The sequence below is a fragment of the Aspergillus steynii genome (assembly GCF_002849105.1).
Source record: "Aspergillus steynii IBT 23096 chromosome Unknown P170scaffold_8, whole genome shotgun sequence".
Classification (NCBI taxonomy): domain Eukaryota; kingdom Fungi; phylum Ascomycota; class Eurotiomycetes; order Eurotiales; family Aspergillaceae; genus Aspergillus; species Aspergillus steynii.
This window is the reverse complement of record NW_020194405.1, coordinates 179,167-206,405: the sequence shown is the minus strand read 5'-3', so window position 1 is coordinate 206,405 and position 27,239 is coordinate 179,167. Positions and strand designations below refer to the sequence as shown.

Below are 27,239 nucleotides of genomic sequence, written 5' to 3'. Positions count from 1 at the left end.
GAATTCGCAATATCCGTGTGCAACCCATATTCCCTAGTAGGTAGGGTCAAGACGCGTCGGAATTACATCAAAGAGTTTCCCTGGCTTAACCGAGGGATTGTATCTTCTGGCAAACATCTTTTCCGAACTTCTGAGCAGCTCAGTGATTTGGTACCCCGATCCAGCTCGCGGGTTTTGGTCAGAGAACTAGAGCACCTTTCTCTTCGTCTATAGGAGTAATAGGAGTAAAGAAGTAATCCGAGTAAGTCTCGAGATCAACTCTGAGACTTGGTTATACTATACTTGTCGCATAACTGCTGCATCAACGTACAGTGTGCACTCATGTGCAGGTACCCAGCAAGGTATGATGTTTTGGGTTGATGGATTTCCTCATCTCATATTTATATATTCATGTTCCCGAGGTGGGTCCAACGGTCATTCAAACGTTGCATCCTCCGTAGTACCATGTCATACAGGATCCATTTGCGAAGCCGAATATATATTGTTGTAAATGATCTCATCTATAATGAGCCGTTTGTTGAAACACAGTATCCCCACATTAACCTTTAGCTTCGAAGGTTGTCGCAATAACTATATACACCCATTCTCGAAACATGGTCTTCATTCGGCCAAGCGTTTAAATACAACTCGTCGCGTCATCTATATGAGCACCGACCTAGCAATGTACAATTGAGACATCGATCCGGTTCGGCCGGTTGACGTTTTCTGAATATGCCGTGGCTACTTAAGCAGAAGTCGTACTACCCTCCAACGCCTGCCCTGGCACAGGTGCGCTCGACACGCCCTGGCTCCGAGTCGCAGCTTCGACATCATTCCTATCGTCCGTCTTCTCTACGGGGTTGCCCGGAGCCGGTTGAGCTTCCAGATGACCGTTTTCTCCCAGCCACATGATTGCCTCCATGACCCTTCGATCGTCGTCCTCTTTCTGACGACCGAGAAGCTTTGAATTATATACGTTAGTGGAAAGACCTAAACATGCGGAGGGAAAATAGCATTCGGTACTCACCGCTTGAAGCAGTCCTTTGCGTCCCTTTTTCTCTACAGGCTTCGCCTTGGCTGCGCGTTGGGGCGCCTCGTGTAGGAATTTGCACTGATCCCCACGTAGGCAGCGTCCATTGCGGGCAAAGTGTCGACATATCCGCTTCTTCACTTCGCGGGCGGGCGGGGGAACTCGCTCGGGTCCTTCGCGGCGCGAAGATATTTGCTCAGGGGCCGAGTCATCGTCATCATCACTGTCATCGGAGTCAGAGTCGGAAGATTCTGATCCACTCGACGACGTCCAGTCACTGCTATCAGAGGCGTCGGAAGACAACTCGGCAGGTTCGGATAACTCTGCCTGGCTTTGCTTCGTGCTTCCAGCTGGGAGAGTAATAGGGCCCTCGGCCGTTTCCGTGTCTCTATCGGGGATCTCATCATGCTCAGACGGCTTGCCTTGAAACCCCTGTGCCGAGTCTGGGGCCGTGGCGGTACTGCCTTGAGCTTCGAGTTGGGTTTGGTCTTGCCGAGGGGATGATATTGTTTCCGTGACAGCACCTGTCGTCCCTTTCTGTAACTGCTCAACTCGCATCCGAGCCCGCTCGGCGTCGGCCTCTGCCTTTTCTACCCGTTTCTGTTCTTTCATGAGCTTGCGTCGCAATTTGTCTGCTTTCTGTTTCGCCTTTGCCGCTGCATCTACCGGGTCGGCGGAGCTTGAGGCTTGCTCCTTCGGACTGCGAGCGTCCTTCTGGGGTCGTTTAGCCTCCTGCTTCCGCGAATCCTTCTGTCGTAGGGCTTCCTCCCGTGCTTTCTTTGCCTCCTCCATGGCCTTCTTCTTCTCTTCAACCCTCGATTGAGTCGGGAACCGCTTCTTTCGCTCTGCAATCCAAGCCGCAAATTCCGCAGGTGTCTGCAATGTGGCCGTGCGCCCTTTATAGGTAAACTGCAACGGTGCCGCGACTCCGGTTCCGGCGGGTGCTAACCTCGCCTCCTCGTCCACGTCATCTTCCTCCTCGCTAGACTCATGCTCGTCGGTCTTCGGGGTCAGGCCCAATTGATTATGCTTTCTCTTTTTCTTCTTCGGCTTTTTGCTAGTATCCACCGGCGGAGGTGGCTTTGAGGGCAAAGGGTTGCCAAAACTTGGCACGGGAGGCGGCGCAGGAACACGGGGGCCTGTTGAACGAGGCTTTCCGAAGGCTGAGGTATGATCGCGCTTGTTTGGATGATGGGATGGTCCGGAGCCCAGGGAAGCCTGATTACTATTATGATTATTGCTGTAGTTGTTGAACGAGCGCGGTCCTCGCTGGTTTCCATGAGTCGCTGCGTGGCCCCCGGCGGCAGAGCCTGCATTCTCGAAACCCCAGCGCATTGGGGGGCCCATCATTGGCGCTGGTGCCGAGGCTGCGGTATGCTGAGGGGTAGGCATCACCGGGGAATACATAGGCGCCGATTGAGCCGTCGGGGGAGCGTAGGCTGCATCGTAGCTCGGACGACGTTGATAGGGCGCGCCGTGAGCCGCAGGAGGTTGCGAATATGGCTGATGCGAGGCGAAAGCAGCGGCATTATGATGATTCTGGAAATTTTGGGATTGTGCCGGGTTAAAGTGCGGTGTTGGCATTGGCTGCTGGGTAGCCGCCATCGGTTGGGGAGCGAAGCCTGCATAGTTCATCGGAGTGTAGCCAACAGAGGGTGTGTTCGTCGAGGGAGGCATGTAATGACCCCCCCGGCCTCCTCCTCGATTCCCATACCCTCTCCCGCGACCTCTATAGTTTCCTCCACCGCCGCGACCACCTCGCTGGCCATGCTGATTCTGTCCGTACTGTGAAGGATAGGGCGCATGTTGTTGGCTATACGATGGCTGCTGCGTTTGCTGCCGAGAGGGGGGCGGCGGCGGCGGGGGGAAAGAGAATCCCTGAGGATTCATTGCGCGAAGATCTTTGTCGATCTTCAAAGTAAACGGGCATAAACGCCATCATCACTGCATGCCGGCAGACTCGAAAGTTCGTCGTCGGTCTTGTTCCACAGCACGAAACTAATGCTCTCTGCTGCTCCAAGTGGAAAGTTTTCCCGCGGCCGAAAAGGCGGAGGACCCATCAAGTCACGTGTCTGGGTTTTGTCCGGCAGAAAAATAAAACGCCGAGCGGATCGGCGGTCGGCGATTGGCCAGGCATTTCATGAAATTCATCGCGATTCGATCATGGACTTGAGGTCGTCGAGAGCGTGAACATGGAAGTCATTCTTCGTTCTCTTTTCTGCCGTGTGTCCGTATTGCGATAGAAGTCCTTCGTCCACCTCGGCGTGGTGCTGGAGTCCACCATGTTTATTCTTGTCAGTTGCAGCGCCCTCCCATGTCTACCGAGTAGCTTGACCTGACCGATCCCGTGCAGACAACCATTTCAGATCTGATTCAGATCGCCCCCGAGGACTTCTCGAAATATAGTTCGGTGGCCATCGAAGATAACATCAACGAGAAATACGCCAACAAGGTATGCGATTACCCAATTAGCTGTCAGGAGTGCCGGCTAACAACCATGTGCACAGGTGATTCAAAAGATTGGCCTCTGCATTGGCTTCTATGATTTGCTAGAATCGTCTGATGGACTGATCGGCCATGGTACTGGCCTGGTTAATGTCAATGGTATGTTGTACCCATATTACCCATTGATCGGAACCTGCGCTGGCTGTAATTCGAATTCTGATACTAATGATTCCACAGTCAAATTTCGCCTGATTGTGTTCCGGCCGTTTAAAGGCGAGATCATGCTGGGGAAGATCGCCAGTGCTACGGAGTTTGGGATCAAAAGTATGCATCTACGTACCGACTGCATTATCGTGTGCTTACTTACTTTGCGCAGTTGGTGTCGAGTTTTTCAACGATATCCTTGTGCCCCCGAATCTTCTCTTAGACGGGGCAAGATTGTAAGCGAGACTCCGATGAGTCAGATCCCTCAGCCTGCATCGCTAACCTGGCACAGTGACTACGCGGATCAAGTCTGGATTTGGGAGAACGAAGACGGTTCGACCTTTTACTTTGATGTGGGAGAAGTTGTTCGATTCCGCGTCGAGACGGAAGAATGGCATGACCAGATTCCCAATGCGCCAGATCTCGGCGACAGCACCGCGAACGAGCGAAAACCACCGTACTCGATTATTGTGAGTCCATGCGTTCTGTTTTCGCTAGCGACACAAGCTAATCCGACCACAGGGCTCGATGCAAATGGCCGGATTGGGGCCCATTTCATGGTGGTAAATCAGAGAGTCTTTCGGACTTTCAGACTTCATGCAAGGACCGAGAGTGCGAGAGGGGTCCTTGGCAGGCATATGCACTCCTCTTTTTCTTTTTTTCTTTTTTTTTTTTTTCCCTCTCTCTCTCTCTCTCTATTGTGATCGTCCGGGTAACGATGGACAGCGTCCAGATGTAACTACCTAGCTAGACATGGATAGTGTCGGCATGGAGGAGGAAAGGGCGTATACTCCGCAGGCCGTATAGACCCCGACGGATGATAACTATAGATTGCTATGGCGACACTGAATAATCAGAAAGATTGGTCAGAACGCCGACGGATGACGACATCCAACGCCATTTCCCCGGAATGCAGGGGCTCTTCTCCTCTGGTCTGTAAAGATTGCGATTTGCGATCAATCCTCACAGTCGGTTAGGGCCGGAAAGGCGATGACACCCGGTGGAGACCCGCCTGGACGCTATTCTGGAACTGCTCCACGATGGCCCTATGGTTCTTCGTTGCGCTGAGGCAAAACGTAAAAGAAATCCAGGCCGAGAAGAAAAAGAATTTTTTTCCCTCTCCTGTTCGTGATTCAGATTAATCATTCCGCATTATTTATTATTCTTTATCGACATCTGTCTCACCGGACGTCCGTCGCTTCTGGAAAAAAAACCCCACTTACAAATCAGTTCCTCCCTTGGTGAGATTGATATAAATATACATCGTTGTACTTCGACTGCTCCAGAATTTCCTTCGATCTATTTTATTTGATTCTGGTTAATTATACCTATTTCCCTTGTGACTTCATAGCAGGAGGTCCGACGGAGAGCGGAAACAGTCACCCTTTAGACTTTGGATTTTATCTCCCTTCCTTTCGCCTCGTCAAATTTCCTCAATCCCACCTTCTCCCTCTCTCCAATCAATCCCCGCAACAATGACGGCCGGAACGAATTCCTCCAACGGCGAGTCCGCGCAGGATCGCCGCTTCGGTACTCTCGCCGTCCACGCCGGTGCCCCTCACGATCCTACCACCGGCGCTGTTATCGCCCCTGTCAGTCGATCTCCTTGCGATTGATCCTTCTTTTCCGGACGGTCGCATTGCTGACTAGAACCTCCAGATTTCTCTCTCCACCACCTACGCGCAGACGAGCGTCGGCAACCCGGTCGGCGAGTACGAGTACACGCGCAGCTCCAACCCCAACCGGTGAGTGGCGCTGATCGCGAAGAGCAAGAATGAGAGTTGGTGCTGTGTTCTGGCTGCTAACCTCCGATCAGTGACAACTTTGAACAGGCTGTTGCGGCCCTCGAGCATGCGAAATATGCCCTGGCCTTTTCCTCCGGTTCTGCCGCCACGGCGAATATCCTCCAATCCCTCGCTGCGGGCTCGCACGTTGTTTCGGTGTCCGATGTGTACGGTGGAACTCACCGATATTTCACCAAGGTCGCGTCCGCCCATGGCGTGCAAGTCACCTTCTCGCCGACGATTGAATTGCACGTGGAGGAGCTGATTCGGCCCAACGAGACCAAGTTGGTGTGGATCGAGACCCCGTCAAACCCGACATTGGGTCTGGTTGATATCCGCAAGATCGCGGACATTGCGCATCGTCATGGCATCTTGGTGGTGGTGGACAACACCTTCATGAGCCCTTACATCCAGAACCCCTTGGATCACGGTGCGGATATCGTGGTGCATTCGGTTACCAAGTATATCAACGGTCACTCTGTATGTGATGCCCTCTCCTTCTTCATTCTCCCCGTGAATCGTTAGGCTGACTTTGGTCAAGGATGTCCTGATGGGTGTCGCCGCCTTCAACCTGGAAAGCTTGAAGGAGCGCCTCACTTTCCTCCAGAACGCCATCGGTGCCGTCCCCTCGGCGTTCGACTGCTGGCTGGCCCACCGTGGTCTGAAGACTCTCCACCTCCGTGCGCGGGAGGCCACCACTAACGCTACGGCCGTGGCTAAGGCGCTCGAGGCGTCCCCTCACGTCCTGTCCGTCAACTACCCTGGCATCGACTCTCACCCCCACCGTGCCATCGCTATCAAGCAGCACCGCCAGGGCATGGGCGGCGGCATGCTGAGCTTCCGTCTGAAGGGCGGACAGAAGGCTGCCCATCTCTTCTGCAAGTACACCAAGGTTTTCACGCTGGCGGAAAGTCTGGGAGGTGTCGAGAGTCTTTGCGAGGTTCCCTCGAGCATGACCCATGCCGGTATCCCCAAGGACCAGCGGGAGGCCGCCGGTGTCTTCGACGACCTTGTCCGCATGAGCTGCGGTGTTGAGGATGCGGAGGATCTCACGGCGGACGCGCTGCAGGCCCTCGAGAAGGCCGTGGCGGCCAGCGCCCAGGAGAACGGTACCAAATAAACGAACGATGAAACTGGAAAAACAACGGGTATCCAGGACCTTGCATGAATTTTTAGAGCAATAGAATTATCCAAATAGGTCTAATAGACTAAATTAATGACGATATGGAGTTACTACTGTTTGGCACCGACCCCCTACCTGGAATATCATAAGTGTAACACCTAGGATACAGAAATAACACTGAATTCATGCCCGTTCGGCCACGCATCAGGGGAACAAACCCTGTCTGGTCTGGTTTTCTCAGGCAGTCGATGGTTGAAATGAAGCATCACGGCCGAGGGTGCTTAGTCATCCACACGAAGATGCGAAAATCTCCAAAGAAAAAAAAAGCTGCGACAGTCTTCCCACCAGACTGAGAATTTGGAACAGTCATCGAGAAAGCGGGAATCGGTGTGCACCAGGGATTTAGTCATCTGCACCAACATTGAACACCTGACAAAACTTGAGACTTGAAAGACGTCGGGCTCTGGAGATCTTCTGCCATTTCGTCATCTGTCCTATCTATAGGAACCCCACGTTGATAGATATATTGTCTGTCTGGTAAGTGCTGTGTTGGCGCGACGTCATGCCCTAGAATACATGGACCATTTCTAATCGTTGGTTTAGAGATACTTGTGGTGCTTTGAGAGCCTAGGAAAAAAAAAAAAAATTACAAAGGGTGTGACAATGGCATCCGCGTTTAGTTTTGGGTTTTCCGGAGACGACATCGATATCGATGACTCGGAGCTCAATGGCATTGAGGACGGAAATGTGTCTCTTCCTCAAGACAACAAGAACGAGCTCCCTAGCCTTGTGGAAGCTAGAAAGCACGACATGAAAGAATGGGTGAGTTTATCCGGGTTTCTTCAACCAGTGTAGAAATGCACAACTGGGCCGTTTTGCTCGTCGTGCAGCTTTAGAGTCATGCTGCTCAGCTGGTCACGCAATTGGGTCAAAATCCAGGGGAAATTGCTACTCTACAGCCCTGCCCTGCCGGCCCGTTAGAGCCAACATGCAACTGACCATGTATAGGTCTCGACTCTTCCGTCTCAGATTTCATACAACCGGTTGGAATTGAACGGACTGCCAAACCGCGCCCAAGGGAAGCCCCTCTCGCTCGCTCGCCGTGAGGTCTTCGATATTCGCACTCAGCTCATGGCAGAGGATACTGCGGACCATGAGAATGAGCAACTAATCGCCGGCCTTGAGAAAGGTGACATCAAGCCACAGTTCTATGAAGGCGGGTTCAAGACGTGGGAGTGTGCTCTAGATCTCGCGAAGCTGGTTGTCAGCGAGGATCATCTATCCGGCAGCGCTGGGGAGTCATTAGAAGGCCGTCACATCATAGAGGTGAGCGTCTCTTGTCCGACAATTGCAGGTTCTCCGTAAGCTGATCAATCCTAGCTGGGCGCTGGGACCGCCGTCCCATCCTTGGCTTTGTTTGCGCAATTGTTTTCTGAATCCACCCCGTCGGGTTCTCAACGCAAATCACATTTTACCTTCGCAGATTACAACTCTGCGGTTCTTCGTCTGGTCACACTGCCGAACCTGCTCTTGACGTGGAATCATATCGTCACGGCCCAAAACTCCCCGTTGGCCGAAGCCACTTCTCCAGAGGGCCAAACGGAGGAAGAGGAGGAGCTAGACATCACGCCGGAGCTCATCGAAAGTTTCGAGAAAGACCTGGCCAGCCGAGGCATTACGATTGAATTTGTCTCTGGCGCATGGTCTCCTACTTTTGTGGACCTTGTGCTGTCTTCCCCAGAGAAGGCTAAGAGTAGAACCTTGATACTTGCCAGCGAGACCATCTACTCGCCCGCGTCATTAGGCGCCTTCTCGGAGACCTTGCTGGCGTTGCTGCGTGCTACCGAGGCGAACACGCAAAGTAGAGCGTTAATAGCGGCCAAGAGGGTCTATTTTGGGGTCGGCGGTGGTGTGGACGAGTTTTTGGAAGTGTTCAAGGGGGTCGGTGGAGGGGAATTGGAAGTGACGGAGCAGCTGAATATTAAATCCGAGGGAGTTGGCCGGGTGGTTTTGGAAATTGCAACCAGAAGCCCCCAATAGCGCGAAGCATGGATCAGCCATGATTGAGCGACGGCAAGTGAGGAGGCTTGAAGCTCTTCGTTTGCTTCAAGCCTCGCGTCCACGGCGGGATATACAAGTGACACAGTCGACGAACAAAAAACCTTAAGACTGCCCTGATATATGTACAAGTCACTGCTTCTCAAGCAAACAAAAAGAAAAAGAAAGAAAACCGAATCGATTTTATCTAGTCATATAGAGACACAACCTTTCCGTCCTGCATCCGGGCAACGCGGGACTCCTCCTTGTCCCGGTTTTCACGCTCGTAGTGAGCAACCACATGGCTCAGATCCACCACCGAGCCAGCAGAGACGTTGTAAGGGGGAGAGGAGTTGAAGCTGGCCCTGTTGTTATCGAATATTGGTAATTAGTTCGTATTCATTGACCAGGGGTGGGAAGGGGGGAAATCGATCGAGAATGGGCGACGTACTCGGGCTGCTTCAATTCGACAGCGACTCTAGGACCCTGACTGTGGAACAGATGACGGTCATGGGCGGCCTTCTCCATAGCAGCAGTGTGCACAGCATTTCTCTGCTCAAAGACCCTCTCCGAAGGGGACCACTTCTCAATGAGGCCGGAGATCCACGACTGCGAGCCAGACTCCTGGGTAGACTTGCTCAGGCGGTAGAGGACGTAGCTAGAGGCGAAGGCGCCCAGGGTGACATAGAAACTGCGCTGTAGGGTGCATCCACGTCAAGGTTAGCGCCTGATACGTTGGGAGATCAGGAGATTGGCATGGAAATGGTGGGGTTGAACGCCAATTGGAGAGGGGAAGGGGATCGAAGACGTACGCCGAAGCTTTCATTCACAGGTTCGGCATGATGACCAGCGTGAGCGGCGTGGGAGCCATAACGTCGAGGGGGCTGATTCCGCAGCATCAGCCGCGCCGAAGCCACCGATCGCCTGGAGAAAGACATAGTGTGGAGGGAGACAATTGGACGGCACCGAATAGATTCGAGATCCCGTCGTTCGGATTTGGCGAGGTTGAATGGAGGCTCGCGGCTTCGAGGCGGAGGGCACGTGATGGCCAGATCGGGTCTAGCGCTCGACGTGGTCTTGGCGCCCGTCTTCCTTGTTCTTTCTTGCTTTTGCTCTCTCCCTCTCTCTCCCTCTCTCTCTCTCCGCCTCTCTCCGCCTCTTTACCCTCGGATCCTTCATGACAGCCCAATTGCTGGCGGGATCTCCCTATCTGAAACCTACCCCCCCGGGGCAAGGATTGCGGAAAAAATTCCTTTTCGATCGGAGGTTGGGATGAACCACCGTGCATGGACCGACGGCATCGCCTGGGCGGGTCGCTGCGTTGTCTCGTCAATAATGGCCCTGCTACACCGCACTTGAAATGGTGCTGATGCATGACCAACTGCCTCATTTTAAGATGGCGCTTTCCACCGTCCCCCATTCGCTCGCTGCCAATTGGGCTCCTTCGTCTGCCCATTCATGCAGGCTGTCGAACGTCTGGATATCGAGGGCGACATGTCAGCGATCTGTATTTAGCGTCAACTGACCCCACATGTCCTGCCTCGGACACCACCCAGTCTAGGGAACATGCGGTACGCATAGCAGGGCCATCAATTGTTTCCCTCCCTTCCCCCCTGATTTGCCCCTCCCGGACGTGCGTGTGTCATGATTCACCCGTCACAATCTCTATCCTGCCACCTCGAAACACAGTCGTTGATGCCCAATGCTTACCACGGCGGAAGATCATTGGACCCTGCCTGGTTGGGGATCCAAACACGGCGGTCCACACCCATTTTCCCTTGACGCGCCAAACTGTGAGTATTCTTGCTTCCGGCCTAGCTCCCAGTGTATTCGCAATGGGTATCAATTCTTTCTCTCCTACGGATCGGACCGCTTTCCGCCTCACCAGCCCCGAGGGGGCTGGATGCAGTGCTTTCCTGACGCGCCGGCTTCTTTTTTTGGGCGTTTATGTGACATAGGCTCCTAGCTGGGCATCTTTTCGCTTTCGCCCTCTGTTTCTTATTTAATCTTATTCTTCGAAATCCAAGTACTTGAATGTCTACCAGTTGATATCAATCCTATCCTTCCGAACTTGTCTGCTTGCTTGAAAACAAGTATTTGACAACGGGCGTGGTGTCTTCGTGTATCCTTGCTATTTGCGCCCACTCGCCGACCCCCCCTGCTCTAGGCGATTTTACTTTCCTGTTTCCTTCACTCTTTCTTCCGACCTTGTATTCTCCTGTGTGGCACGCCACCCCCTCCTTCTCTTTTTTCTTTTTACTTTCTTTTCTTTTTATTTTTATCATTCCTGCCCAGTCGTGTGATCGAAGGCCTTACCCGCTTCTAGATCCGTCATAGTCGGGCCTTTGCTGTCTGTGTCCATATCAGTTCGGAATATATCTTCTGAATCCGCTGAGCGCGCTTGCAAATGTACCGCTGTGAATCATTTATCTTGATCCAATCGAGTTGCTGCTGACGGAATATCTAGTCCACTGGAAACACGTCTTCTGCCATTCATTGACCTTGGGCACGCATCACTTTTCCCCATCATGGCCCCGTCAGGCAAGAAGGGCAAAGGCAAGGCCAGTGGTAACAAGAAGAATAAGAAGGGAAAGAACCAAGAGACGTCTGAAACCCCTGCGTCCCAACCCGAGCTTCCTGTTGAACAAGAGGAACAACAAGAGCAACAGCAAGAGCAACAGCAGCCAGAGGTTGACACGGAGGTTGCCCCTCCACAAGCAGAAGCAGAACATATCTCTGACGCTCTTCCGGAGTCTGCACCGGAGCCAGAGCCTGTATCAGAGTCGGTGCCCACACAAGACCCAGAACTGGAGCAACCACAACCTACGGTCGAGGAGAGCTCGACCACTCCTGAAACTGAGAAACCATCCGAGTCTCCAATCAACCCTGATGATGGTGATGGTTTCGCCCAACCCCCAACCAGTCCCGATCCATTCAGTCAAGAGCCAAGCGTAAACGATGTGCAGAAAGATTCCCCTGAAGCTGCCGCGGATTCGAACTGGGAGGAATTAGGGCCGTCCGAGTCATCTGAGAAGGTCGACGCGAGTCAGGAGCACAACGACAACTTGGATGGACAAAGTGGCACTGCAGAACCCACCGAGACACCAGTCACTGCACCGCAGAGTCCGGTATTCCCGTCGGCGCCGAAATCGCCGTCGTTGACAGAAGCTCAAAACATCGCGGTATCCCCTCACTCAAACGGCGAACCCTTGGAAACTGATTCTCACGGTTTTGCTCCGTCTAATCCTTTCTTTGAACCTCCTGCCACCTCACCCGTACACCGAGCCCCTTCACCTGCTTCTAAACCCGCCTCACCCGAGCCCCCGTTTGCTTCGCCTACATCTCAAATATTTCAGCCTACTGAGCCCGAGCCCGAGCCCGAGCCCGAACCTCAAGTGGCCTCGCCTCCTCTTGAGACCGCTTCACCGACCTTCAAAGCTACCTCTGCCGAACAACAAGCTACCTCCCCCGAGCCACAAGCTGCCACTACACCGCGGGCTATTTCTCCTGTGCAACAAATAGGTTCGCCAGTTTTAAAGCCCGCTGAGCCCGCTGAGCCCGCTGAGCCCGCTGAGCCCGAGCCTCAAGTTTCTTCACCCCCGCAGGAGACTACATCGCCGGCCTGGAAGCCTGCCGACTCTGCCATCCCCGAGCCTCAGGCTGAGCCAACGACTCAGACAGAATTGCCTGCATCTCGACCTGCGTCTCGACCTGCATCGCGCACAGCATCTCGCCCAGCATCTCGTCCAGTATCCCGGTCTCACTCGCGGTCCATCTCACCACTGCAACAGACTACCTCGTTCCTCCCCCCTGAAGCTTTACCCATGGACCATCCTCCTGCAATGATGCAGGATACTGTGTACCAGATGGAACAAGAGCCTTCTCCGCCGCAGGAGTACTCTCCCCCCTATCAGCCAGTCTCAGCCATGCCGCAACAAGCTTCACCCTTCCAAAAGACTATCTCCCCGACTATGAAGACCAGCTCCCCGGTGCAGAAAATCTCTTCGCCCAAGATCAGCAGTCCTCTTGCGCGTGCCGCCTACATGTCTCCGATGATGTCTCCTCATGGCACACCGCCCGCTCCTCCTCCCCCGGTTCCCAGTGCACCTGCTTCGGTTGCCCCTAACTTTGCTGCCGCTTACCACTCCCCAGTCATGAGCTCTGCTGGGTATTTGCCGCAGTATGCCTACTATCCTCAGCATACACAACCAACTCCGCGCGGTTCTATTGACCCCAACTCCGCTACGTCTTTCCAGGCCTTGCGCGATTTGGGATTTGCCAACGGAAACGGAGTGAACCACAAGGGAGCGATGTCACCTCCTGAGCATGACGAACCGATTGAACTGCTGCAAAGAATCCAGGATGCCATCCCAGACATCAACCGTCTTCTCGGCAGCTACAAGAACACGAAAGGCAAGCTGCAAGCCCGTGAGGTGGAGTTCAAGCAAATGGCGACTCAGCATGAGCAGGCATTGATGCACAAGGACTTCTACATCGAGGCGCTGCAGAATCAGATGAGAAAGACGGCGAACGAGAGCGCGGAAGAATCTAGCCGACTGAAGAACACGATCAACGAGCTCCGGATGGAATTAGGAAACCTCGAGGAAAAACGGAAAGATCTCGAGGAACGATTCGAAGACTCCGAGAAGGCCAACGAGGAGCTATCGCAGTCGAAGGTCGATCTCGAAGGAGAGGTCAAGACGTTGAACGAGAACATGCAGGAAGCGCAAGAGACCCACGAAAAGGAGCTGGAGAAGCGGAAAGAAGAGCATGCCGAAGCCATGGCGACGCAGAAACAAGAGTTGACCGAACTGTTCGAGGAGATCAAGGCCGAGGATGAGAAAGCAGCGGCCGAGGCCTTGGCGGCACGCGAGAAAGAGTTGCTCGATCAACAGGACGCGATGAAGGCGGAGCATGAACAGGAGAAGCAGCAAATGCAGGATTCCTACGACACTCTGCAATCGGAATACGACACCAAGGTGACCGAGTTGGAGTCGACCCAGACCGACTTGGAGAACAAGCAGAGGGAGCTGGAAGACACTCGAGAGCAACACGCCAGAGAAGTCGAGGACCTCCAAGCGACTCATGCCAACGAACTGGAATCCCTCACGAACAGCCACAACGAGAAGGTCGCCGATATGGAGGCCCAGTTCAGCGACAAGGAGCAACAATGGGCTGATGAGAAGGCCGACATGGAGAAGCAGTTCTCCGACAAGTGTGAAGAGCTTGCCAACTGTGAGCACGAAAACAAGAAACTGGAGGAGGCCGGTGTTGTCAGAGAGAAGCAGCTACAAGTTGCCGTGGAAGGCATGCGCACCACCATTGACAACCTGGACAATGACTGCGACCGATTGAGGAAGACCTTAACCAGCCTTGGGGAAGCAACCGACCTCAAGAGCGCGAAGGGCGATGGATTCTTGTAAGTGATCAAATGCATTAAGAATGTGCTTTAGTACCCAAATTTCTTTGCATGTTTCTTTTTCTTTTACATCTCTCTTGTGATGTTTCTTTTTCCTTCTCATCTCTTTTGACCATGATGTGAACAAGAGCTATGACTCTTAAGAACTCTCATTCGTTATTGATCCCTTTCCTTTGTCTTGAAATCTCATTGCTACATTTCATTCATTTTGGGTTTTTTTTTTTTTTTTCCTATTTTTCCTATTTGTTTTGTTTCGTTTCCGTTTCGTTTTCGTTCTATATGTTCTCTTGCATGCCCTTGCGCTGTCATTTCTAATAGAATTATGATGATCATGATGTCAATGACGATATGTCGGTAACGTTATAAATGTACCTGCTCTGATACGTATTCGAAATCTAGTTTGGACTGCTTCGGCCAGCTTTCTCGTCTGATTGTCTCCTTGTCCAAGGAGCACTTTGCGTACCTTCCAATTGATCCTCCCAAGGACATCCTCTCTAAGATTCCACCAGAACTGCCATCCTTCCTGGATAACACGCCGGCGTCGCGCGAGTTGCGAGCTGCGTACGTGCAGCACGTCGTTTCGAAGACCCTGACCTACCGCATTTTCCACCCGTTCTTGTTCACTCTGGGGCGGAGATACGACAAGGCCGACACCTTCTTCCAGCTTCTCTCGATGGATATTCGCCGCAAGTCCGTGAGGCGCGAGGCATTCTGGCGACAACAGACGTTGAAGGCTGCGTATACGACCTCGGATGCTAAGCAATCGATCAACGTCGTGGCCGCCGTGATTGTCGACGAAATCACCAACCACCTCAAGCATTTTGCCGACCCGCGCCACTTGGACACGCTCGTCATGGACGTCCGGAAGATCGTGAAGCTCGCCGCCGAGACGTGGCGACTTGCCCGAGTCGAGCGAGAGCTCATCCTGGCATCGCTTCCGGCCCCCGATGCGGACAGCGTTTCCAACGACGACTGGGATGAGTACGGCACGGCGAAGGAGGGCTGCCTCAGCACGAAGGACGACCCCAGCCGCCATGTCATTCTGCGTACCTTCCCTCGGCTCACGCGAGAAGCCGCGCACGAAGATTTCGCCGAGGATCCGGAACGTGCCAGCCCATGCACCTACTCCCGCGGCGGTATTTTGTACTCGGACTCTCCCGTCGTGATGGCCCGACTACAAGAACTGGCCAAGAAGGACTCCACCAGCGGCGACGAAGGGGTGTCTCGCCGCGGCTCGAAGGCACGCGGTCGGGGAAGTCGCGAGGGCCAGAAGTGTGCCGCCGAGGAAGACTCCTTCCTCGGGGCCGCTGGCGACGGGGACTCCGTTCAGGTTTAGTAAAGCCGATGCGATGCACGGGTCAGAAGTGTGATCTATCAAGGACTTGCGTGTGTCTGTTTTCATAAGTACGGGGCTGTTTCAGGGCCCCGTCATCCACTCGTTTGGGTTTCCTTTGTTTCTCGCGTCGTGGTGTGTAATTCATTGGCTCCCTCGCACCTGGTGCTTCCCTATGTTGTTGTTTCTTGTTCTCCCCGATTTCTTCCTGTATTTTCTAGAACCCTGTCTTTTCGGGTCCATGTATGCTCTGACGGTGCGTTTTCAGCGATATAATTGACGAACATGTATAATCCACGATGTGTATCTCTTTTGTCATGTATAGCTTCTGAGCGTGAAGCTGCGTTACGAATGTCTGTTTTTATTTTATTTTATTTTTTTAAACCAGCGAATACGATTTCCTGTACCTAGACCACTACCAATCCGAGAGAAAAATGCAACGATAATGAGAGCCGTGGTGCATTGCTTGGGACGATCGTCGAGGTCGACACAGCCACGGCTCATGATGTCAGGCCTCGTCAAAGCTTGTTCCGACATCTTCGCGACGGCGATCAACTCGGCAAGACGCCGCCCCATTCCACTTGGGGAGCACAGCCTCGCACAGGGCTGACTTGGAGATGGAGGGTGGCTATGGTCGTCCTAGCATGCATTGTGCATACAAGGCGGATGGGATTTTCCATGTCGGTAGATGGCTACCTGGTTCGATGATGCATGCTTGGATACATGGGTGTGAGAGGATGCAGAGATCAGAGAGACCGGACCAAGAGATCGATCTAAATATAGATAGAGAGGGAGAGAGAGGGAGAGAGAGAGAAATGGAGACCAGTCTGACGGCGTTAGGCTGGATGAGGAACCCGGAAGCTAGATCCATGGGTGGACGATATGCTTCCCCGTCCTAGATCCATGGATAAGACGGAGGAGACACTAGACAGAGTCCCTGGATGAGAATTGAAACCAAATCAATCGGATGAAAAACGACGGACTAAGGAGCGACGAAACGAAACGGGCGACGGGCCCAATGCAAGGCGCCCAACGTGCGACGGTGGATTCTCACTGGCCCCCATCTGCCATCATCCTCATGTAAGGGATTCCTTTCATTCCGGAGGAGATGAATCTCACGGGCGGACGAGAGGACGATTTCGGGGATGGTGAGGGCAAGATGAGAAATGGCGATGGGAGAGAGAGAGAGGAGAGGGAGATGACGGAGGGGAGAAGAGGAAATTGACCACCGTCATTTCTGCTATTCTCTCTCTCTCTCTCTTCAGCCGCAAGGCGTCTTCGCCCTTCAATTCCCCTCTTCCCGCCTCGACTCTTTCCCTCCTCTTCTTCCTCTTCCTCCTCCTCTTCTTCTTCTTCTTCCCCTCCGTCTTTCCCCTTCCCGTCTCTCGTCTTCTCTCGTCCTCTCGTCCCCCTCCATTTCCATTCGCCTCTTCTGCTTCTTCTAAAAAAAGAACCTCAACCAGAATCCCCATTGTTCCTCCGGGCGGAGCCTCATCTGCTTTCTCCCCTTTTCCACTTTTCTGGCATTCGGCCCTACCAGGCACCCTGGAGATTCCTTTCCCTTTCGCTGCTCCACCGAAGAGTTCTTCTTTTAACCATCCTAACACCGTCGCTCTTTTCCTGTTCTCTTCCTCCACCGTTCTTGTTCTTCCTTTCTCCCCCACGTCCCCCCCCTTTTTTTCGATCTGTAATAATCCCTTAATCTCCGCCCTCCACAGACCGCTGGCGCCTGCATACGTCATGTCGGAGAATTGATGCCTACTGTAGGAAATCACATCCGTCGTCTTCATACCATGCCAATTCTCCTAGACATGCGCGCACGGTCTCTTCTTCCGTTTCTTGAATGTGTTTGATCGCTCCTCCTCTGCCGTCGCACGCTTCGCCCCGAATCTGCCAGGAGCCAATTCTAAAAGAACGTTATCGCAACCATGTCGACCCTATCTCCCCAATTCATTCGCGATGATTCGCCCGCCAACATGATGCTCCATGACGCGAACCTATCCGATCCTTATCTGTCCGCCACTTTGGACCCGGAGGAAGCCTCCTTCAAGGCCATCAGGTTCACCCCGACGAACGGTGATGAGCACGTCTCGTCCCCCATGGACCTCCATGCCCCTGGCGACTACAGCCAGGAGGACCACCACCACCCCGCCTCGTATTCCGATTTCCTGAGCCCCGTGGATGATTTCTCCAGTGATCTGAGTGCCCACACTTCCCCAAGCGCCGCCTATCTCCCCGTCGGCTTTAACGCGGATCTGCCGCCCGACTCCCATGCCTGGCAGCAAGACATGCACACGGTCATCTCGGACACCAGCGAGTTGACGTCCTCGCAGGCGACCAAGAACCCATCCCAGCTGCTGACCCCCAATCTCACCAACAACCCGACCCCCTCTCCCGACGTGTCGGCCACGAAAAAACCAAATCACTTCGGCGCCGGACCCAACCCTCCCCGGTCGCTCTGGTTGAACACCAGTTCTGCCATGGACAGTCTGAGTGTCCACGATGCCCCGGACTCGGCCCGAGCGCGGAGTCCCATCGTCAAGGTGGAAAGCTATTCTCGAGGCGACTCGCCCGTCCGGGATACTTTCTACACGAGACGACGGCCCAGCCAGTCCACGCATCTGTCCCCTGGCGGTGCAGCCAGCGAATTGGAGGACGAAGGTATGGAGGACACCCACGGCTTCAGCTTTGCTCCTTCCGTCTCACGGACATACGACGGGTCGTGGGTGCCCAACGCATCGACCGGCCAGGCCGGCGTCGACCCTGTTTCGCGCGACGACACGTACGTTCCGAGCCCGAACCAGATGGATCTGAGGCGCCAGCTGGACGAAAAGAACGCCGACATTCGCTCCTGGTCGGCCTCCGTAAGCGTGGCCAATAGCGAGGCGGGAGACGACGTTCCCTCGCATCGCGGCCGCCGAGGCCCCACGGGCACCAGGCGTCGAGCCAAAAGCGCCGGCGATCCCTCGTCCCAGCAGGACTACTTCAATCTGAAATCGGCATGTATCCCGGGGCCAGGGATTCTCGTCCATGAGATCAGCGATGACGAATACAGCGAATACGAATCGATGATCGAAGGGAGCGGATCGGACTCCCCCGCGGTGCCTGTGGACGAAGCGCGGTGGATTGAAGATGACCCCGAAAGCCCGTCCGTCCTCGAGCAACAACTGTCGCAGGAGGAGGAGCCATCTCCCCACCAGTTCCTGGGTGCCCCTCCGTGGCGGGACGCCTCGCACGATCCCACCCCGCGAAACGCTCGCTTGCAACCCCAGAGCTCCACTGCGGCCATCGTGGAGTTTCAGCGGCGGGCCCGGGATATTGACACGGCTTCGCGCTCGGCAACCTGGGGCACGCGGCCCTTGAGCGAGGCCGAGGTGAACAGTATCGTCGGCGCTGGTGGCTCGTTTGAGAACTTGTCAATCGACGGTGAGAAAGGCAAGAAACATCAGCGACGAAGTAGCCTTCGCAAACTTCTGCAACGGAAGCCGTCCAACACTCTCAAACGGCATCTGTCAGACCTTTCCCTCGCGCTCCCCAACCCCGATGGCGCCGGCAAAGGCGACGAGCATAAAAGTCCCCAGAGAAAGGACAGTTTCCCGCATCGGAAGCTAAGCCTTGGACGTTCTCGGTCGCCCAGCCTCAGCACCGGGGGTGCCGTCATTGCCATAGCGGGCCAGATGGCAGCGATCGGGGGCAAGGACTCCATGCGGGTGGCGTCGCCCAGCTCGTCACACAACCCCTGGTCCTCTCTCAAGGCCCGGGGAAGGAGCAGGAGTGAGATCCCTCGAGCGTCGGCCCCGGGACTGATGGACTTGATGACAAGCCATGGCGGGCCCCCGGTCGCCAATATTGCATACTCGGCCCAGCCCAGCAGCCGCGGTGCGTCGCAGACCAGACCGGCGCAAGAGCCCGTAGACGATGACGACGACGACGATGACGTCGCGGATGAGAAAGCGTTGGTGATGGAATTCCCCGTTCAGGCGCGTCTGCCGGTGCCCACGCTGGATGGATTTAGAACCCAGATCTCGCAGCTGAATCCCCGGCTCCAGCCGGCATTGATCGAGCGGTTTGCCAACGAGCAACTTCGCCGGTACAAGAAGCTGGTGGAAAGCAAACTCAGCCATAGCCGTGCCATTCAGCAGCACAAGTGTGCCTCGGGTAAATACTGCTTCGCCCAGGGCGGCGAGGCCACCCTCTTGGCGCCACGCGCCAGTCCCCAGGACCCGGACGCGGCGCACACCCAGTTCCAGATTCCCGGGCATGGCGAGACCGACGAGGACCCCCAGGCCCTCGGGGAAGGGGCCGTCACCGCAGCCCAATTCCCCTCGGGCGTGCCATTGCCCCCGGTGAAGCGCCTGCCGGCCGAATTCGAGTGTCCGGTGTGCTTCCAGGTGAAGAAGTTCCAGAAACCGTCGGATTGGACGAAACACGTCCACGAGGATGTGCAGCCGTTTACCTGCACATTCCCCCACTGTACGGATCCCAAATCCTTCAAGAGGAAGGCTGACTGGGTCCGACACGAGAGCGAGCGGCATCGAAAACTGGAGTGGTGGACTTGCACCGTCCCCGATTGCCACCACACGTGTTATCGAAAGGACAATTTTGTGCAGCATCTGGTGCGGGAGCACAAGATGCCCGAGCCCAAGATCAAGAAGACCAAGTCCAAGGGGAAAGGGGGTGCCGATGCCCAGGAGGAACAGAACCGCGAGCGGGAGATCGAGCAGCTCTGGGACCTGGTGGAACGGTGCCGCCACGATACCCCGAAGGCGCCCAAGGAGGAGCCGTGTCGGTTCTGCGGCAACATCTGCAGCAGCTGGAAAAAGTTAACGGTGCATTTGGCCAAGCACATGGAGCAGATTGCGATGCCTGTCTTGGGGCTCGTCAATGAACGCGATCTCTCGGCCAACCCAGGTCTGATCTTACCGGGCAAGACCGATCTGCCCACCACCAACTTTGCTCCCAATCTCGGCGGGACCAGCGCCGACGTTTCGATGAATTTCACGCAAGCACCGTACCCTGCCGGGACGGAGAACGGGGCGCTGGCGGTCCCTTTCACCCCGACCTTCGTTCCCAGCCTGACCAACGGGTTCCTCTCTGCTGAGCCGGAGCCGATGGACGCGTACGAGGATGTGCCGACCACATACGGGGCGCCACCGGTGGGACTGGCGCCAGGGGGGCACTTGGACCAGTCGCGATTCGTGCCCGCGCATCAGAATTCGGTGACATATCCCCCTCCGTTCAACGCGGGCCCGCGACCGAGAGCCTCCAACCCCAACCTGAGCGTTCTGCCCGAATCCTACCAGGTCTCCATGTCTCCCACGGAGATGCATCCAACATATAACCCCCCGCAGGGACCGCCGTACATGTCATCTGTAGCAGCCAGTGGCTATCCCAACCAGGGTCCCTTGGTCCAGAACATGGGCTTTGAACCTTCGGGGGGATATCCAGCCCAGCAGCTCTGAGCCGGGACCTCTTTTCCCCCGGATTCCCTCTCTGCGCGGTTTATCTAGAGTTCTTTCCTGTACATGATACCCGAAGCACGGACTATGATCAACTTGTTAACGGCCTGTTTGAGTCTTCTCATGTGTCAGCCACGCCTGGTGGCGGGCCTGTTTCAGATTTTTTGCTTTTTCTTTTTGTTCCTTTTTATTATTAGTATCTTGGGTGATTTCTTTTCTTTTTCTATTTTCCCCCTTCTTTTTGCGGGGGTCTTGTCCTTCCCCCTTTTTTTTTTCATTTCTTTCTTTCTTCTCTTTTTCTTTTCTTTTCTGTATTTCAAGTGATGCTGTATTGGATCTGCATGCCTCCACACATATACCCATGAATGATACCTCCCGAGTTGGACCGCAATGTCGCATGCTTGCAATCTTTTGGCACACCTTTTGGGACTTCGGTGCTTGGGAGTGGGTCCCATCCCTTGATTTGTATGCAAATTCCTGCTGTACGCTTCTCCATCCCAATTTCGCAATACCGAGAGAGATTTCCACGGTGACGTGATTGGCCGACGGGGAAGATGCAGGCGACTAGTCGTAGGCGACGCACCTGTCAGGTTGGCATCAGGGGGGGGAAACGCCGCAGAAATGAGACATCACATCGGCCGGATGTGCGAGCGTCGTCTTCCGGATCCTGGCCGGGACGTTCCGTAGCGACTTGAGCGACTGAATCCGGATCGACTCTGATTCCTGCGATCGACGCCCGGGATGGTCCCCAGATGATGGAGGGCCCATCATATTGGCATGCAACCGCCGGCGTTCCCTTACAGGCACAGCCACGGGTCGTACGTAAGTTGATTCGAGGAAGGGCATGAGGCCTTCTGGGCCTGCAGGGCGCCAATCACACGGTCGGGCCTCGACGCCTTACGTCGCGCGAGGTCGTTGTTTTTCCCTTCTCTGGCATCTGGTCGGATTCTTCCGACAGTTGGGGCTGACGAATGACTCCCTTGGCGCCTCTCTTGTTTAAACTATCGCATGGAATCCCGAAAGGGAGCGGCCGAGAAAACCAGCAAGCGAGAGAGCCAGAGAGCCAGTGAGCCAGTGAGCGAGAGAGTGAGAGAGAGTCTGCAGCCAAGCACGTCGCCAACCTGCGGGTGCCAGCCAGACGCCGCTCCAGCGTCCTCTCGCTTCCCCTCTGACGTGGGACAGACCGGTTGATCCTTTCTTTCTATCCAGCGCTCCTCGACGCCCATACCGGAACACGTTATCGCGTGGGGTTGGCGAAGGAGGTGAGCACCGGTCGATCGTCATTTATCTGGTTGCGTCTTTTTGTTGTCCGTGTCCGTTCGGCCATCCTATCTATCGATCTATGCCCCCTATCATGAAACTTATCCCCGCAGGTGACGATCATGAGTTAAATCTTCCTATTTATTTATTTTCGTTTCTTCTCTATCGTATTCTTTTTTAAATGAAAATTCTTTCTCTCCCCCTCTTCGGTCGGTGGCTTGATCTGATCTTGCTTTTCCCGTCATCGCCTGCTGACGTACCGACGAGGTAAACTTCGAAGGGATTGGGAAATAAACAGGAGAAAGAACGCGCGAGGGGAAAGGAGAGAGAGGGGAAAATAAAAATAATAATAGAAAAAGAAAAAGAAAAAGAAAAAGAAAAGAAAACAGGCCAGGGACACAAGCAAACAGACCACAGGCCGAATGGCTTGTCATCGCATCGAATCCCTGCGACATTCAGCCGCGTGCAACTCGAGTATATCAACAGCCTTGCATCCTCCATCACGCTACACTCCTCTTCCCTCCTTTCTTTTTCTCGCTCGTATCATTTGCCTTGCCTGTCCGTCCTTCCTAGCTCGACTTGATACTACTTTCATCTCTTGTCTTCGTCTCTCTCCACTATAGCAATGAGTGTATGTCTTCTAAGGCTTCGGTGATATCTCATCCCGACCACATCCAGAATGCTAATCACCCCGGCTCCTTCATCCAGGATTCGGCCTCCAACCATTACTGGGACAGCTCTGGTGATGTCCTGCAGGGGATCATGGGCACTCGCGTTACATCCACGTCCTCTCACCTAGAGCCCCCGTCAGACGGGTTGGCAACGTCGCCCGAACTGCCTCTGGGGGACCCGGCTTCTTTCCTTGGGGTGCAGTTCAGCTCGGATCCGGACATTCTTCCTCACGACCATGCGTCTGTCCTGAATCCGTGGCCACTCCATCACAACCTGCCATCATCGCCGACTTCTCATCGGTTCGACTATCTCCAGTATCGTCATGCCCGACTGGGAAATAATCAGGATGCCTGGAGCCCGCTCCAGGTGACCGGGATGCCGGTCAATCCGTTTCACTATGGCATTCGGCATCTAGGCGAGACGCCGCAGATGGGCGGGCTTGATCGCAGGTACTCCACTGGCCAGCAAAGCACTCCGTCCGAAAACGAGAGTCAGTATACAGGCATTCATCCATCCGACTCGGGATACGGTACGCGGAGTTGTGCCACGCGCTCGGTCACAACATCATCCCAAGCATTTGAGCCAGCCTACAGTCCGTCCCTTGCTCCTCACGAGCCTGACCCGGAGGACCAATTACCCGATTGGGACCTCAATTTCCAACCGTCCGGGGAACTCGGGTATGACGCTGTCGAGAAGATTGAAACGCCGTCTTTGCTCTGCCCCGATGTCATCGGATGCGATTACCCAGGGTGTCCGTGGACTGGCAAGTGTCCGTCCGACAAAAGGTGTGCTTCGTCGTCTTCCCCCCCCCCTCACCGAGTGACCAGGCTAATCGAATTCGGCAGGAAACACGAAGCAAGGCATCGAAAGCTGTTCAAGTGCGATGAACCACACTGCACTCGAAAAGAGGGCTTCGGGACGATCAATGATCTCTCGCGCCACAAAAAGTGCGTTCACAAACAGGATCCGGAGCGCGGCCCCAAAATGCTGTTCATGTGCTTCGGGCATAACTGTCCACGCAAGGACAAGCAATGGCCCCGATTAGACAACTTTCGCCAACATCTGACACGAATGCATCATGATGAGGACATTGACGATTTGCTGAAAAGGTACGTTGCGTTCTAACTCGGTCGCTGTTTGAATCCGGAAGGGGCAGCGTATATTTAACCATGTGCTATATAGATCGCATGATTGGTATGAGACTTGTGTCAAGCCTCGGGAAATAACCTCTTCCATCGCCGAGCATCTGTCGGAGGTGAAATATGCCCTGGAAGCGAATCAAGGTCCCATGCTGAAGTGCACGATGGGGCAAACCGCTCTAGACAGTATCGGCATCGTTCAGAGCGAGCAGGTCTCCCGTTCATTCGGGAATTTGATGCTGGATTCTACCCATGACACTTTTGCTGCGCACAAGTCCGATCGTGGCCAAATCTCACGGCAGTCGATATCGGAGGCTTCGCAGTCCACCGACTCGGCTGTTCCGAAGACGGCCAGTATGGAACCACCGGCGACAAATCGAAAACCATCAATATCTACCAGTCGAGGGAATACTCGACACGATAGGATGGAGGACATGGTCACAGAGGCAGCTGTGAACATGATCAATGCCATGACAAAGATCATGGATAGCAATCAACGAAGGCGAAGCCAACAGGCGGATGATGCAAGTGAGATGGGTGATCCGCACGCCGGGCTGTCCGACCGAAAGCGCGAGGTATTACAGAAGATCCTATCGACCGCTTTGGATCACCTGTCGAGTCACTCTGACCCGGCCAGCGTCCATGTGACGCAGGTCGATGACGCGAGCAAGAAGGGATGGATTCAGTGTGAATTCTGCTCGAAACGCACGCGCTTGCGATGCGAAATGAAGTAAGGAACTTCGTTCCCCGCTGGCAGAGGCGATTTCTGACCTGCCACCCTCAAGAAAACACAAGAAGCGCCATGAGCGGCCGTATGGCTGTACTTTTCACAAGTGCAGCAAGACCTTCGGCAGCAAAGCGGACTGGAAACGTCACGAGAATTCGCAGCATTATCATCAACAGAGCTGGCGCTGCACCTTGCATGATGTCACGCAAGGAGGCTTGCAATGCGCTCGCTTATTCTATCGGCAGGAGGTTTACACGCAACACCTGAAGAAACACCATCACGCGGGCGAGGATGACGTGCGGGCGGCAATCTATAAAAACTGCATCGGTCAAAACGGTCAGTCGCACCTCAACGGCCCGTCGCAGTTCTGGTGTGGTTTCTGCCGGGATATTGTTCCCCTCGAGAGTCAGGGACTAGCGGCTTGGAACGAGCGTTTCAACCACATCGATATCGAGCACTTCAAGCAGGGGGAACGGATTGGGGATTGGCTTCTCCCCTCCGGGCATGTCACCAAAGATGGGGCGCGTCAGGAGGAGAAGAGGAAGGCCGTGACGGATGCAACGGAGGATGACAGCGAGCCCGTCGTAGACGACAATAGCGACGACAGTTCCGGGAGCGACATCTACTATTCCGACAGCGATGGCCTGCACGACGAAGCTATGGTGATCAGCCAGGAGCATGGGCGGGGACTATCGTTTCAGCCCTTTCAGGATTGTCTTCCGGATAGATCTTCCACTGCGGCCTATCCGTCGATGGGCTCGACAAATTTGCGAAAGCGCAAGCTGCCCAATCTCCAGGCCACCCCCGGCTTTATTCACGGTCGCAAAGATCGAAGTTTGAGTATAGAGAAGAGGTCCAGAACTCAGGCCTCGTCATATAATCTGGACACTACGAGAGGTGCGACAGAATGACATAGAAACACCAATTCGATCAGATGGCCCGGTCCATTGCATTCACTTTCTGTGTCCCCTTGACGGTAGACCCGAGTGCCCAATAGGCATCAATTGAGCCGACCATGTAGCCCTGGTTGGATAGTGTGCATAAATCTGAGATTGTGAGGCTAGGTGCGTATGTGTTATTCCGTAAATGATAAGATAATAGCGAGAATTAAAATGATTAAAGAAGTTGTAAGAGAAAAGGGGATTGAAATTCCACACGGACAAGCAACGGGGCTGGGTATATATAATACAATCAAGGGGGACTTGTGTAGGATTCCACCGAGTGTCAGAAACCACTTTTAATTTTTCGAGCTGGTCAGCTCCCTGGCCTTCTTTTCCAGCTCGGCAACCTCTTCTGTCATCCGTCAGTTCGTTCTGCCGGTAGATTGGGTTGTGAAGGGGAGATAAATGATCAGCATACGATTCTTTTCGAGCTTGGATTCATCCATTTCCAGCTTCAGCCACGACCAGTAGAGAACCTGGTAGGTGAAGATAGCGCCTAGAAAAACCTTGGAGAAAGGGCCCACGAAGAGCTTGTACCGTGCCAACTAGAGTGGTGTGAGTCTGAGTGTTCGAAGGCAACATTCCAATGCATAGGTCTGTCGACCGCCAACGCTGTTCTCCCGAGGCGACTAAGGCGGGATAGGAGAATGCCCGCACCATCGGGGGTCGAACAGCGCTGAGACAGGATCCTACTTACACCTTCTGCAAACGAGCTGGGCTTGTTGGAAACGTTCAATCGCGGTCGAGAACTGGCAAAGGATCTGCGACTGGCAGAGAATGCCGCGGGAACGAGGCGCGAGGGGACAGCCCGCGACCACATGATTGCGTTGGGGATAATTTCAAATTGAAAAACGAATGGAAGGGAAACGCATGCAGCAGCCGGGGAATCCAATCGGATCTACACCGCCGACTCAGGATGCTGAGGAAGGAGATAACAATAACGATAGAAGTAGCAGTAGTACGGAGTAGTTACAATTGACGGGGTTCGCCGCCCTAGCGCGCTGAGTCAGCCGGCACATGACAAGCGACTATCAAGAGGCTGAACGGGGAGTTCGAACCGGCGGGGACGAGCCAAAAGGCGATAAGCTTCGAGAAGCCGGGGCAAAGCTCCATGTTCCTGTCCATCTTTCTTTCCTCCTTCTCGCCGGCACGCACACCTCCTGCTCGTGGGCCGAACCCCCGGCGAATTTCGGCCGGATTGGGGTCAAACGACGCGCCGAGAGCCGGGCTCGGCGGCGAGTCCTACAAATGATGTCTTTACGGCCGGGTTGACGGGGGTCGCGGGGGCAGCTTTTGGCAGCCGAAAGACGTCGTTAAACGGCGCGCAACGAGGAGTTGTCTGGCCCGCGCATCCCAAAGGGAGACGCCGCCAAAATGACGCGGACGGAGGCACGTGCGCCCTGCCATTGGCCGCCCGCCCGTCCTGCGCTAGGCCGGTCCGGGCTCTAGCGGTGGCTGGTGCCGCCCCGACCGAGCCTGAGGCCGCCCGGTTTGCTGTGGCTGAGCGCGACCCGGCAGAAGGCGCGAGTCTTTCCGCCCTTCGATCTTCTGGTCCCACGGCCGTCTTGTTTGTCGACCAGCATCGTCGCTACCAGCTTTCCTGACGTCCTCCCGACTTGCCCGTCTTCTCTCCCTGTGCTTGGTTTGGGCCTTCGAGTTGCAATCCCTCCCCAACCGCTGCATGCGA

General features: G+C 54.6%; 10 protein-coding genes across 10 annotated transcripts; 7 read left to right on the top strand and 3 right to left on the bottom strand.

Annotated features, from left to right (window-relative positions):
- Positions 1–724: 724 nt before the first annotated feature.
- On the bottom strand, positions 725–2,593 carry P170DRAFT_367196 (CCCH zinc finger protein; the record flags this gene model as incomplete). The annotated part of the gene is made up of 2 exons (XM_024844798.1): positions 725–940; positions 1,007–2,593. The coding sequence occupies 2 exons, from the start codon at positions 2,591–2,593 to the stop codon at positions 725–727; spliced, it is 1,803 nt and encodes a 600-aa protein (XP_024700034.1).
- A 558-nt stretch (positions 2,594–3,151) lies between these two features.
- Positions 3,152–4,616, top strand: P170DRAFT_391049 (DNA-directed RNA polymerase III subunit RPC25). The gene is made up of 7 exons (XM_024845929.1): positions 3,152–3,303; positions 3,363–3,461; positions 3,517–3,613; positions 3,692–3,778; positions 3,831–3,894; positions 3,951–4,128; positions 4,181–4,616. Exons 1-7 carry the CDS (start codon positions 3,292–3,294, stop codon positions 4,223–4,225), a joined length of 582 nt encoding a protein of 193 aa, XP_024700033.1. The 5' UTR covers positions 3,152–3,291; the 3' UTR covers positions 4,226–4,616.
- A 133-nt stretch (positions 4,617–4,749) lies between these two features.
- Positions 4,750–6,685, top strand: P170DRAFT_439981 (cystathionine gamma-lyase CYS3). The gene is made up of 4 exons (XM_024849962.1): positions 4,750–5,250; positions 5,318–5,403; positions 5,475–5,922; positions 5,984–6,685. The coding sequence occupies exons 1-4, from the start codon at positions 5,134–5,136 to the stop codon at positions 6,560–6,562; spliced, it is 1,230 nt and encodes a 409-aa protein (XP_024700032.1). The 5' UTR covers positions 4,750–5,133; the 3' UTR covers positions 6,563–6,685.
- Positions 6,686–6,914: 229 nt separating this feature from the next.
- P170DRAFT_265659 (protein-histidine N-methyltransferase) lies at positions 6,915–8,823 on the top strand. The gene is made up of 4 exons (XM_024843115.1): positions 6,915–7,102; positions 7,169–7,387; positions 7,574–7,891; positions 7,946–8,823. The coding sequence occupies exons 2-4, from the start codon at positions 7,229–7,231 to the stop codon at positions 8,603–8,605; spliced, it is 1,137 nt and encodes a 378-aa protein (XP_024700031.1). The 5' UTR covers positions 6,915–7,102; positions 7,169–7,228; the 3' UTR covers positions 8,606–8,823.
- On the bottom strand, positions 8,811–9,540 carry P170DRAFT_429486 (putative NADH-ubiquinone oxidoreductase 178 kDa subunit; the record flags this gene model as incomplete). Its single annotated transcript, XM_024847893.1, has 3 exons — positions 8,811–8,967; positions 9,054–9,298; positions 9,415–9,540. 3 exons carry the CDS (start codon positions 9,538–9,540, stop codon positions 8,811–8,813), a joined length of 528 nt encoding a protein of 175 aa, XP_024700030.1.
- A 218-nt stretch (positions 9,541–9,758) lies between these two features.
- Positions 9,759–10,609, top strand: P170DRAFT_265778 (uncharacterized protein). The gene has a single exon (XM_024843116.1). It carries the CDS (start codon positions 9,976–9,978, stop codon positions 10,558–10,560), a length of 585 nt encoding a protein of 194 aa, XP_024700029.1. The 5' UTR covers positions 9,759–9,975; the 3' UTR covers positions 10,561–10,609.
- Positions 10,610–11,130: 521 nt separating this feature from the next.
- P170DRAFT_391040 (uncharacterized protein) lies at positions 11,131–15,791 on the top strand (the record flags this gene model as incomplete). The annotated part of the gene is made up of 3 exons (XM_024845928.1): positions 11,131–12,189; positions 12,517–14,021; positions 14,421–15,791. 3 exons carry the CDS (start codon positions 11,131–11,133, stop codon positions 15,355–15,357), a joined length of 3,501 nt encoding a protein of 1,166 aa, XP_024700028.1. The 3' UTR covers positions 15,358–15,791.
- Positions 15,792–17,282: 1,491 nt separating this feature from the next.
- Positions 17,283–20,816, top strand: P170DRAFT_366227 (putative C2H2 finger domain protein; the record flags this gene model as incomplete). Its single annotated transcript, XM_024844750.1, has 1 exon — positions 17,283–20,816. The coding sequence occupies one exon, from the start codon at positions 17,283–17,285 to the stop codon at positions 20,814–20,816; it is 3,534 nt and encodes a 1,177-aa protein (XP_024700027.1).
- Positions 20,817–22,443: 1,627 nt separating this feature from the next.
- P170DRAFT_439974 (putative C2H2 finger domain protein) lies at positions 22,444–25,713 on the top strand. The gene is made up of 5 exons (XM_024849961.1): positions 22,444–22,704; positions 22,782–23,530; positions 23,591–23,854; positions 23,928–24,614; positions 24,670–25,713. The coding sequence occupies exons 1-5, from the start codon at positions 22,699–22,701 to the stop codon at positions 25,520–25,522; spliced, it is 2,559 nt and encodes an 852-aa protein (XP_024700026.1). The 5' UTR covers positions 22,444–22,698; the 3' UTR covers positions 25,523–25,713.
- Positions 25,712–26,586, bottom strand: P170DRAFT_439973 (uncharacterized protein). The gene is made up of 3 exons (XM_024849960.1): positions 26,250–26,586; positions 25,971–26,097; positions 25,712–25,904 (listed from the first exon to the last, which is right to left on the bottom strand). Exons 1-3 carry the CDS (start codon positions 26,370–26,372, stop codon positions 25,849–25,851), a joined length of 306 nt encoding a protein of 101 aa, XP_024700025.1. The 5' UTR covers positions 26,373–26,586; the 3' UTR covers positions 25,712–25,848.
- Positions 26,587–27,239: the final 653 nt, after the last annotated feature.

Excerpts from the sequence above, each read along its gene's own strand:
- P170DRAFT_439981 (XM_024849962.1), top strand. The coding sequence starts at position 5,134 with ATGACGGCCGGAACGAATTCCTCCAACGGCGAGTCCGCGCAGGATCGC. Across the intron at positions 5,404-5,474 it reads CGCAGCTCCAACCCCAACCG|TGACAACTTTGAACAGGCTG; the intron begins GTGAGTGGCGCT and ends ACCTCCGATCAG. Across the intron at positions 5,923-5,983 it reads AGTATATCAACGGTCACTCT|GATGTCCTGATGGGTGTCGC; the intron begins GTATGTGATGCC and ends ACTTTGGTCAAG.
- P170DRAFT_265659 (XM_024843115.1), top strand. The coding sequence starts at position 7,229 with ATGGCATCCGCGTTTAGTTTTGGGTTTTCCGGAGACGACATCGATATC. Across the intron at positions 7,388-7,573 it reads AGCACGACATGAAAGAATGG|GTCTCGACTCTTCCGTCTCA; the intron begins GTGAGTTTATCC and ends GACCATGTATAG. Across the intron at positions 7,892-7,945 it reads AAGGCCGTCACATCATAGAG|CTGGGCGCTGGGACCGCCGT; the intron begins GTGAGCGTCTCT and ends GATCAATCCTAG.
- P170DRAFT_391049 (XM_024845929.1), top strand. Across the intron at positions 3,779-3,830 it reads TACGGAGTTTGGGATCAAAA|TTGGTGTCGAGTTTTTCAAC; the intron begins GTATGCATCTAC and ends TACTTTGCGCAG. Across the intron at positions 3,895-3,950 it reads CTCTTAGACGGGGCAAGATT|TGACTACGCGGATCAAGTCT; the intron begins GTAAGCGAGACT and ends AACCTGGCACAG.
- P170DRAFT_439974 (XM_024849961.1), top strand. Across the intron at positions 23,531-23,590 it reads AAGTGTCCGTCCGACAAAAG|GAAACACGAAGCAAGGCATC; the intron begins GTGTGCTTCGTC and ends CGAATTCGGCAG. Across the intron at positions 24,615-24,669 it reads CGCTTGCGATGCGAAATGAA|AAAACACAAGAAGCGCCATG; the intron begins GTAAGGAACTTC and ends GCCACCCTCAAG.
- P170DRAFT_265778 (XM_024843116.1), top strand. The coding sequence starts at position 9,976 with ATGACCAACTGCCTCATTTTAAGATGGCGCTTTCCACCGTCCCCCATT.
- P170DRAFT_439973 (XM_024849960.1), bottom strand. The coding sequence starts at position 26,372 with ATGTGGTCGCGGGCTGTCCCCTCGCGCCTCGTTCCCGCGGCATTCTCT. Across the intron at positions 26,098-26,249 it reads CCAGCTCGTTTGCAGAAGGT|TTGGCACGGTACAAGCTCTT; the intron begins GTAAGTAGGATC and ends ACACCACTCTAG. Across the intron at positions 25,905-25,970 it reads ATCCAAGCTCGAAAAGAATC|AAGAGGTTGCCGAGCTGGAA; the intron begins GTATGCTGATCA and ends GACGGATGACAG.